This window comes from Curcuma longa, chromosome 6, assembly GCF_044706935.1.
Source record: "Curcuma longa cultivar G26 ecotype Majalengka, Jawa Barat chromosome 6, ITB_CL_G26_1.1, whole genome shotgun sequence".
NCBI lineage: Eukaryota > Viridiplantae > Streptophyta > Magnoliopsida > Zingiberales > Zingiberaceae > Curcuma > Curcuma longa.
The window spans coordinates 1,809,046-1,819,742 of record NC_133866.1 but is presented as its reverse complement, the minus strand read 5'-3'; the positions used below and the strand labels follow the sequence as shown (position 1 = coordinate 1,819,742).

General features: G+C 38.1%; 2 protein-coding genes across 2 annotated transcripts; one reads left to right on the top strand and one right to left on the bottom strand.

Annotated features, from left to right (window-relative positions):
* Nucleotides 1–1,207: 1,207 nt before the first annotated feature.
* On the bottom strand, nucleotides 1,208–2,744 carry LOC141830627 (tetraspanin-8-like). The gene is made up of 2 exons (XM_074718032.1): nucleotides 2,047–2,744; nucleotides 1,208–1,820 (listed from the first exon to the last, which is right to left on the bottom strand). Exons 1-2 carry the CDS (start codon nucleotides 2,548–2,550, stop codon nucleotides 1,500–1,502), a joined length of 825 nt encoding a protein of 274 aa, XP_074574133.1. The 5' UTR covers nucleotides 2,551–2,744; the 3' UTR covers nucleotides 1,208–1,499.
* Nucleotides 2,745–3,468: 724 nt separating this feature from the next.
* On the top strand, nucleotides 3,469–9,254 carry LOC141830626 (putative monogalactosyldiacylglycerol synthase 1, chloroplastic). The gene is made up of 8 exons (XM_074718031.1): nucleotides 3,469–4,038; nucleotides 4,135–4,307; nucleotides 6,386–6,547; nucleotides 6,668–6,809; nucleotides 6,988–7,212; nucleotides 7,375–7,437; nucleotides 7,523–7,597; nucleotides 8,812–9,254. The coding sequence occupies exons 1-8, from the start codon at nucleotides 3,559–3,561 to the stop codon at nucleotides 9,046–9,048; spliced, it is 1,557 nt and encodes a 518-aa protein (XP_074574132.1). The 5' UTR covers nucleotides 3,469–3,558; the 3' UTR covers nucleotides 9,049–9,254.
* Nucleotides 9,255–10,697: the final 1,443 nt, after the last annotated feature.

The window sequence follows — 10,697 nt, the reverse complement described above, 5'->3', positions numbered from 1 at the left end:
ATGGTTGAATTCTCTACGACAATCAATTGGTGAAGGTTAGCAATTGATTGCTAGTGAAAATTAGCCCGAATAACAAGTTGTAATAGAAGGTTTTCAAGCAAATTGAAGGAGTCAGTTTTTGAGAGTTTGAAGATGAAGTGCTACTACATTTTCCACCATCAAGAGGCAATCTAAAGCAACGAGAAAATATTTAAAACAAATATTTCACTTGTAAAATTGTTTTCACTTTCATTGTATTTATATCATTGTATTGCTTGTATTTATTATGAAAAGGTGGTAAGAGACTTTTCTGCCTTCAGAAGGTATCCGAGAAGAATGATATTGGTGGTAGCCGTTAGGACTAGGTTTTGAAAGTAGTCGTCTTGGGAGGCGATGAACCAAGTAAAATCAACAGTGTTGTACATGTGACATCGAGTTTGATTAAGTTTTGACTGTGTATTCAAACAACGAGCACAAAATTAAGGTAAAACAATCGGAGTTATTTATCCCTCTCTAACTCATACGGGTCCTAATAGTAGCTTCTTGGTGATTTGTCAGTGTGACATATAAGGTTTTTCTTTGATGGCTGTATGATGTGTTGTGTGGAAGTGAAGAGGAGAGACTTGATAAATGATGCTTAATGTGGTATTAGATGATTTGAAAAGTGAAATTATAATTTGTACTTTGGTTGTTTCGTTTGTCATTTTATTATTTTTCGAAGAAAATTTTGATATTTTATCAACTGGCATATTTTAGAATACCTAACAGACGCACTATACTTTAAAATTGATCAAGACTGTATTTATTCTGAAAATATTCTTCATCCAATCAATTTTAGAGAACTTGATACCACCAAGCGATCACCCGATCGGTCAATTAATTAAGTAAAAGTGTCTTTACTTGGTTAAACATGATTTCAATCAATTGGTTCTAGTTAAATATTTTTGACAGGTAGTGTTTGATATCTGTACAAAACTTAAAATAATAATAAAAAATATAGACAACTCAAGAAAACTTCACGGGTACAACAATGTCAATTCAATACAAATCTAAGAACCCTATAATACTCGATGTAAATTGACTCGATGGAACCTCACAAATGCATCAATATTCAATTAGTACGGATTAGAAGTTTATAGAATTATGAAACGCTTTTTACCAAAATATTTGATGCGGCTTAAATATACAAAATAAACAAATAAATATAGCAGGCTGGAAAATCATAGAATAAATCATTAAAGACTCAACACCATTAATTTAGTATAATTTTAAGGCTTTTAGGAAGGTCAAGTACTTTTTGGCTAAAACAGCATGCAAGGAACATTATAGCATATAATCAACAAAGATCTCAGCATAGGCAATGTAATAAGATACACTACCTAAAGACAGCAATGTGAAGTCATATTGTAGGAGCCAGAAGACTAAATATACAGATAAAAACTAGCAGCAACTGAAAAATGAAGCTAGGAGAGCAGACAGCAAACAGAAGGCAGCAGTAGCACTGGACATCGTAGTCGTATTTAGGCATATCCTCCTTTCCATCCGGGTGGGCCGTCGTTGTCCCGCCTGTTGTTTCGGAATGCACAGCAGCCAACAGAGTAGACAACTATGAGGAAGACGAGGATGATGATGTTGAGGATGACAATCTTCCTCCACTTGTCCTTGACGTTGGCGATGACGCCGGCTTTGCAAGATTGGCAGTCATAGCAGAGAATCGACTGGTTGTTGCTCCAGGTACTGCAGTCGGGGTTGCTTGAATTGGTGTCATTCGCTGGAAGAGTCCACAGAGTTGCGTTTTGGTAATCGAAGTTGCATTCTGAGGGGGGTTTGCAGCATCCGGACTGCCAAAAAGGATCGCACAATTAGCTGTTGCTATGATTGAACCAGGAGATCATTGCTCAAATAGAAGCAGACAACACAAGTGCAATATTATGCACTTGTGTTGCACCAATATTTCCTAAGAGATTTGTTTTTCAGTCACCAAATCGATTTGACCAAATAAAAATTCCAAATCACGGATAAAAATGGCTGCTCAAATTGACATAGAAATGGCATTTGGGGTGGTACCTCGATGGGCGAGAGATTGTCACTAATAAACTGGTTGAAGGTCTGGTTACTCTCTTGCAGGCTCTGGCAGACCTTAGCGTCGGACAGACAAGCGCGGATCTTGGCCCAGTTCTTCGAGTTCTCCACCCGCTTCTGCAGCCAGTGGGAGTAATCGCCGAGGCGGTACTCCTTGTACCCCCGGTTAGAGGCGACCTCGCCGGCGCCCTTGTTGGTGACGACGAAGGCGAAGACTGTGAAGAAGGAGAGGACGACGATGAGGATGAACATGACGAAGAGGTAGATCCAGAGAAGGAGAGAATTGCGGCAGCAGGCGCCGACTAGGCCGGCGAGGGAGACGAGCATGAGGAAGACGCCGAGCACAATCAGAGGGGTCTGCAAGAACTTCTCGCAGTCGGTTACACCGCCGCGGGTGGCTAGCCATATCCCGCCGCCAAGGATGGGCAGCGAGAGCAGGAAGGTGACGAAGTTGAGCACCCCGATGAGATTATTGCTCAATCGAAACATCTTCCTCTCCTCCAATACTCCTCCCTTCTCGCACGTACGCGAAGCAACGTCGGAACCACCAAAGAAGAAGAAAGCAACCACAAACTGCTCCTCGACGTGCTTGAGGATCCGCACAAACGGAGAGATGATTTATAACGGAGCGGATGCGTCCTCGGTTCTGATTACACGCGGTTATTGCACGATGCTTGCTCTCTTCGTTCTCGATATACTACAGAAATCACGAGGAAGGAAGAGATACATGTTTATCGTAGAATCAAGGAAAGAGAAACAGAACGTGTCCTTCACACGTTGCGTCTTCGCGTAGAGATAGTGACCGTTTCTGCGCCACCGCCGCGGTTATTTCCAGATCGACAAGTTTGGATAATCGTATCAGGTTTTTTTTTTAAAAATATATATTTTAATTCTCTTTTATGATTAATGCCACGTGACAATTATGGACATTATTAATTATTGTTATCCCCGCTCAGTGTAGGCCCTGCTTCTGCTCGGGACCAAGCCCATTAATGGGAGTAGGCCCAACATGCAAGGGCCCAGTGCCCAATTCTGTTTCAGCCGAGAACACGCAAAACGCGTGTCGTATAAGTTATCAGCCAAGGTCCAGATCTAACTTGGCCGGTGGTCTACCGGTTCAATTCGGAGTCAGAAATCGGATCGTTTGAATTGACCAAGTTTGCACACCGACCACCCTCGCATCTCTACCGTCCAAATGAAATATTATTATTTTGTATATTTGATGGTGATAAAAAAATATTAATATTGGATTATTATTATTATTATTATTATTCCTTTGAACTGATCTTCCGGGGCTTGAACCGAGCCGGTCTTTTTCTATGCGGGCCTACTCCACGCTATCCTCATGGGTATATCTTCGGCATCATGCACAACACCGTAACTCTATTTTTATGCGGCTCATCTCCTTCCACCTCCGCCCACCTCCGCCGGCTTCCTCCAACGGCTATTTCGCTTCCTTCTTCCCTCCAATTAAACCCTGATTGAAATCCCCCCACCATGACGCCCTCCTCCGTCGCCAAAGAAGACCTTCTCTTCCTCCTCCCGTTCGACTCCCTAGTCGCCCGGATCCCCTTCTTCCCCTCCCCCTCTCCTTCCTCCCTCTCTGCTTTTCCTCGACGTTGTTCCTTTCCCTTGCATAGTAGAAGCTGCAGCCGGGGTGCCGCCTTCGCTTCACTTTCCGCCGGTTCCTCCGAGCTCCATCGCCTCTGGAGCCACTTCAATCGGTTCGTGCGTTTCCACAGCGAGCCCCGTGCCCCCATCGGGTTTGCCTCCGCCGGCCTCTCGAACGACGAGATCCGTCTGGAGGATGATAGCCATCTCATCGCCGAGGACAACGGCGTGCCCGTTAACGGCGTGGGGGAGTATGAGAGGCCGAAGAAGGTTTTGATTTTGATGAGTGATACTGGTGGCGGGCATCGTGCGTCAGCGGAGGCCATCAGGGCTGCCTTCAACCAGGAATTCGGCGATGAGTACCAGGTGAATTAGAAATCTAATTAATGGTCTTGTCTCCAAGTGGTCCAGAAAGTAGCTTTTTCCCCTTGCTTTATGGATCAAAATCTTGTGCTAATGTAGGTCTTTGTGACGGACTTGTGGACGGAACATACGCCGTGGCCGTTTAATCAATTGCCGAGAAGCTACAATTTTTTGGTAAAGCATGGTGCTTTGTGGAAAATGACGTACTATGGTACCGCACCTCGCTTGGTGCACCAACCACATTTTGCGGCAACTTCAACGTTTATAGCTCGGTTAGAATGTTTCCTTGTTTTTATCTTCCCTACACCTTGTTTTTATTCTTTTTCAACAATAAAATAGTGTTGGATAACTTCTAGATGTGTGTTGGGGGAAATGGTTATTGTTATGAATTAGTATCAACGGTGCTTAAATAGTTTAGTAGTAAGTTTATCTTTCACTAAGGCTTAAAACGATGAATTCCAATATATCTTCTCCTCAATCTTTTTCTTTGTGTTGACTAGCATGAGTTCTTATCCATATTGCAGAGAAAAGTGTTTTTTTTCCATCTTACTCATAAAACTGCTGTTGTCTACAGATATTGAACTGAAAATATTTTACTTATTAACCTCGTCTCTGATTGTTTCACACAAACCTGAGAATAATAGTTTGATGCAGTTTTTTTTACTACTGAAGATGGATATACCCTTGTAATTCAGTGAGAAATGTTGGATCAGATCTAATCATCAACTTATATTTGTAGTTAAGATCTTCCCAAAAACATGTTTTAGTATGTTTATCTCTATTATTTGGCACAATCAAAGCCACGATGTCACAAAACACCAGGAAGATCTGTGTGCCTTGATCAGTGATGGCGCAAAAAAGAGGACAATGTTTGTGTGTACTGAAAATAGTGAAAGAATAAATCAAATTGTAGTTTAAAGTAACTAATAAAAGAAAAAAGAAATTTAGACAATGAATCAGTTTATTTTATTATACCAACAGAATAGTGCTATTTGCATCATAATGAGTAGGTTGGCTTTTTGTACGAGTCACAATTAAATCTAAAGTTGAACCATAAAAGTATACCCTGTAGTACTGTTAAACTTTCATTAGGCTAAAGCTTGAGCTCCACTATGATAATTTTTAATAGGTTAATGTAATTTTTCCAAAGCTGAAGATGGATTTATAATCCTAGTAATCCAAAGACTATACTTGGTTGTTGGATTAGATAAAAATATTAATTTTTGTATTTGTAGTTAAGATCTTCACCATTTTTGTACATGCTTGGAAACACTTCCGATCCTAATACGGGTTGGTGGAGTTGGATAGGGATCAACCAATTCTAATCTGATTCCAAGTTAGAATCTCTCAAATCTTGAATGTCGTTTGATGAGATTTTGGTGTAGATCAAATGAAATCATTTAAATAGAAGAAATTGGTCGAATTGGAAAAAATTGTTCAATTTGCCTAATCTTTCTCTTTTTTGTCAATCAGACATGGGAATCGTTTTTGATGCCAATAGGGTGGATTCAAGAGGTTAGATAGGTTTGATAATTGTAGAAAAAAGGGAAATTGAAAAGTAGGCCTAAATTTAGGGAAGAACCTGATTTTTGAGGAGAAGAGAGCTCTGAGTTATGCCTTCATCAATGATAAGATCCAATCCACTAGAAGGGTTGGTAGAACAAAGAAGACTAGGAGGAGAGTCATGCGACAATTTGTAAGGAGAGAGACATACGACCTGTGATGTGTGGCAAGTTGCAGGGAGAGCTCGAGAAGGGTGGCAATTAATATTGTGTCATGCTAATTGTATCTTAAATAGGTCATGTCCTAAAAAAGCATGTAAGATAACATAAAAATAGTTACAATTTATTAAATAATGATTTTATAAGGTGTAAAATTAACTTAAACTCTAATAAAATAGCTTATAAAATATAAAAGTTTGTAATATTTGTTTAAAATGAACTATCTTCGTAAACAAGTCACTCGTGTCAATCTATTTGTATATTCTGGTTGTGTGGTGGCACTTTTGGGATTTTGTCACTGTTAATCATGTTTTTGGGTTAGGTTGTGTTATCTGCCTGCTCAAAAGCTGACTTTATATGTAAATGATGATGTTGCAAGTTTTCTTTCCTATGGTAACTACATCACTTGGAAACACATTGCTTGTGATAATTTCTTTGTAGTTAAAATCAGGTACGTTTTTAATATATTCTTGCTTCAATACTGATCTTGATCTGCTTGTTTCAATTTTAATTTTAATTTCTGTAAATTGTATGGTTCAGTTATTTTAACACTAGCAATAACCCAATATCTGAAGCTGTCTTGCCTATTTGATTGCTTATACTTTGTTCTTTTTGGCTTATGTGCTCAGAGAAGTTGCAAAAGGCTTGATGAAGTATCAACCTGATATTATAATTAGTGTACATCCTCTAATGCAACACGTTCCTCTTCGAATTCTGAAGGCCAAAGGTCTACTGAACAAAATTATTTTCACTACAGTTGTGACAGATCTGAGCACATGCCATCCAACATGGTAGGCTTGTTGCATTACTTGACATTGTCAGTTAACTTGTGTTTATATGCACTATGTTTTCACATTTGGTTTTTTATTGATCGTGTTACTTTGACATTGAATGTGTTGTAAATTATTTAGGTTCCATAGGCTTGTAACAAGATGTTATTGCCCTTCTTCTGAAGTGGCAAAGAGAGCAATAAAAGCTCGACTGCAGCCTTCACAGATCAAGGTCTATGGTCTTCCTGTTCGCCCTTCCTTTGTTAAGCCTGTACGACCAAAGGTACATTGTTTCCAAATTCCACTAACTGAGACTAAAACTCTTCAAGCTCTTAATTTAACTGTATGATTTAGTTGACCAAAGGTAATTTGTTTCCAAATTACCAGATTCCACAAACAAAGATTCCTCTCTTTATGCTTTTAAATTAACTGTCTTTACTTAAATGTCCTCTTTTAAATAGGTTGAATTAAGAAGGGAGCTAGGGATGGATGAAAACTTGCATGCTGTTTTACTGATGGGAGGAGGAGAAGGAATGGGTCCTATTGAGGCCACCGCTAGGGCACTTAGTGATATATTGTACAATGAGAATCTTGGAGGACCTGTAGGTCAGATTCTTGTCATCTGTGGCCGAAACAAGAAGTTAGTCAGCAAATTGCAGTCGATTGATTGGAAAGTTCCTGTCCAGGTACTTGTATCTGATGAACCCGTGATTTTACCATTTGATTCTTGTGATCTGTTTTTGATTATTCACGTCGGGTTTATTTGGATCATTCCAAAGTTCAATCATCAATTATATCCTATTCAGTATAACTCACACATATCTTGCATGCATTTTCTTAAATTTCAGGTGAAAGGTTTTGTCACAAAGATGGAAGAATCAATGGGTGCTTGTGACTGCATAATTACCAAAGTAAAATTTTCTTTGAATTACTTGTATGAATTTATGGTGTTAACTGTCGAGGAGCAAATATATAAACTGTTCTATCTTTTTATAGGCTGGACCAGGTACTATTGCAGAAGCCATGATCCGTGGGCTTCCTATTATTCTGAATGGTTATATTGCTGGACAGGTAAGCTGACTTGCCTTCTTTTGGTTCTTTTTAAGCCATGATTCGTGGCCTCCTATTATTCTAAATGACTATATTGATGGACAAAGCTGGCCTGCCTTTTTTTACCAACTCAAGAATTAGCTCTAAACTTTCTCTCTCGCATGTGATGTAGTGGGGGCAAATGATGTTTCCTTCTCTGTGCAGCCAAGTTAAAAGGCACCATAAACCTCCTCTTGCAATTCTCATGTGGCCGCTCACACAAACACATTGACACCGACCACGTGTGTTCCAAACTACGCCAGTCCTTGTGTCCTACTTAATGACCCTAAGCCAACCAGATTGGACTCAATCGAGATTAGATCCAACCCCTAACCTTCATGTAGTGCCAGCCCAAGTCCAGTTGTCCAACCCATGCTGTGCCATGGTCTCTAACTGAACTGTCAACACACTAAAAATACACTTGCAACTCAATTGGATGATGAATCACGATTTAGAATGACCACTTAACCACACCATTATGAGTACTAAAAACAGACACTTAATCGAGCCTGCTAATTGAGTTGTGGTCTGATTGACATATCTGAAAATGCCCTCTGAGTAACTCTAACTTGAATTGATGACTGCTCCTTGCGCTCTTGACCTCCTGATCAACTCGAAAGCCATGGATTTCACCAAACCTACATTAACTGTAACATTAGAAATCCATTGAAGAGTGAATGCTTTAGATAGAACAATGCATTAAATACCTAAGCGGCTATACTTGCAGTCAAGTAGGATGATCATTTGCATTATCTTACTTCCTATTTGTAACAAAACTAGAAAATAATTTGGTTTGTTTACCTAGAGAAGCTCCAAGCTCTTGTAGTTCTCCGAGAACCCTCAAGAATTGATATGGAATGTCTCTTTGTTACCTCAAGTACCCAACAGCGAAATAACTGAAGTGAAAATAAATTTCTCATTTTACACTGATGGTTGTTACACCACCCTATTTTAAAGTAAAAAATGCACTCTTGGGCAAAATCTAGGATATGTTTGAATGGATATCGAAAACAAGGGTGGCTGATTAAATTACCAAAATCATTTTGCATCTTAGGTTAGCACAGAAACTGGGTTTTACTCGATCCTAATATTCTTAGAGCAGAATGTTGTTTCTCTGACATCTTTATCTTTCCCTCTAGCCAAGCTTGGTAATTTATAACATCAGTAACTAAATCTATGTATATGTTTCATCACAGGAAGTTGGTAACGTTCCTTATGTGGTGGAGAATGGATGTGGAAAGTTCTCAAAAGCTCCAAATGAGATTGCGAAAATAGTCGCTGACTGGTTTGGCTCGAAGTCTGACGAACTCAGGGCCATGTCTGAGAATGCTCTAAAACTAGCACGTCCGGATGCGGTCGTCAAGATTGTTCATGATCTCCATGAGCTGGTCAGAGAACGAAGCCTTCAACCACAGTACTCTTGTGTAGCTTGACACATTAGTCATTCAACCAACCCTTCACCAATCTTTGGGATCAACATTATGTATCCAGAGCGAACTTGAGGCAATGTTTTTCTCATGGTGATCTTTGCTATTTATTCACAATTTTTTCTTGTAAAGATTGATCCTTTTGGTTGTTATTGTTGGATTTAATCTCGACTTAATTATAATTTATATATGCGGATACGAACCAAACTCATTTAAGTGATTTAATTTTATCGGGTTTTGGATTATCGAATATGGATTAAATATGTAGAATTCATTTGTCCTATCCGTTATTATCTATGGGTTGATAATAAATTAGATTTTTATATATAAGATTTGATCTTCGAAGGTTTAAGATTTTAACTGACATCTTACTTTCGTTTTTCATTAACGAAGATTTTACGGTTTCCTCATCTTAATTGATTTTATTGGTTGCACCAGACAAATATTCTCATTTATTCATATAATTTTATATTTTTCCATCCTTTAACTAAAATAGTAAGTTTAAAATTTTAATTCCGATAAAAATATAAGTTAAATTCGACACAAAAATTAAAAAGAGCCCCTTTATTTTCATTATCATTTCAAGGTATTAAGAAATTTTGGAGAAAATTAATTCCATGTAAAAACAATGAAAGAACTAAGATGTTGATTCTGTAAAATTTAAATTACACTAATAAATAAATAACATAAAAGACCTGATAAGTATACAGATATTTATGTTGACAGATACTTATTGTTGAATTAGTAAAAAGAAAATATTATAAGCTCACGTCAAAGTTATAAACATAGATAAAGATATATATAAGTGAATTATGAAACATAAAATATAAAATAGTTATATAAATGTACTATATCAAATATAATATAAAATTTAATCTTTAAATTATGATATAATTTATTAGCGGTACTCTAAATAGTTCAAATCTTAGTTGATCATATAATATATCTTCCTTTGGGCTGATATATTATGTACATAATTTTAATTTGATACTTTATCTGAGCTATGTATATCTAAGTCTATAGCTCATAACGACTTTAATTAGCTACGTAATATATCTTCCTTTGGGCTGGCATATTATGTGCATGATTTAAATAAAATTTATTTATTAAATGTGAGCTATCTTTAAAAAATATTTGATCTAAAAATAAATTTTTCTTTGGATCAATTACTTTTAGTATAGATATTAGATGTCTTCCTTGTGGTTTACGTTCAACCCCTTATATAGACTCTTCCAAGCGCCTGTATTCTTATCTAGGCGTCTGGATCTAATCTGATCCGATCTCTTAGTCTTTATCGGGGCCGATTATTCTTGATTCGGGTGCCTAGACCATCCAAGAGCGCCAGGACCGTTCGGGTGCCTAGAGTAACATCTTGGCGCTTGGATCTAATCAACTCGGGTTTGACCGGAGTTAACGGGTTTGGTTCGGGTGCTTTTATTTGCTCCTCTTATGCTTCCTCCATTTTGCTTCCAGCTCCTAGTCCCTGTAAGATTAGTATACAAATAAACAAGCAATCTAAACTTATTTTTAGTCCGTCTGACCTATTAGGCTTACCTAAGTCTAACTTACTAGCTTACCCATGCCTAACTTTCAGTTAGGACTAATCACTTCTATAGGTAGACTTCCCACCTAGCAAATATCCTGTTTGGACTTTC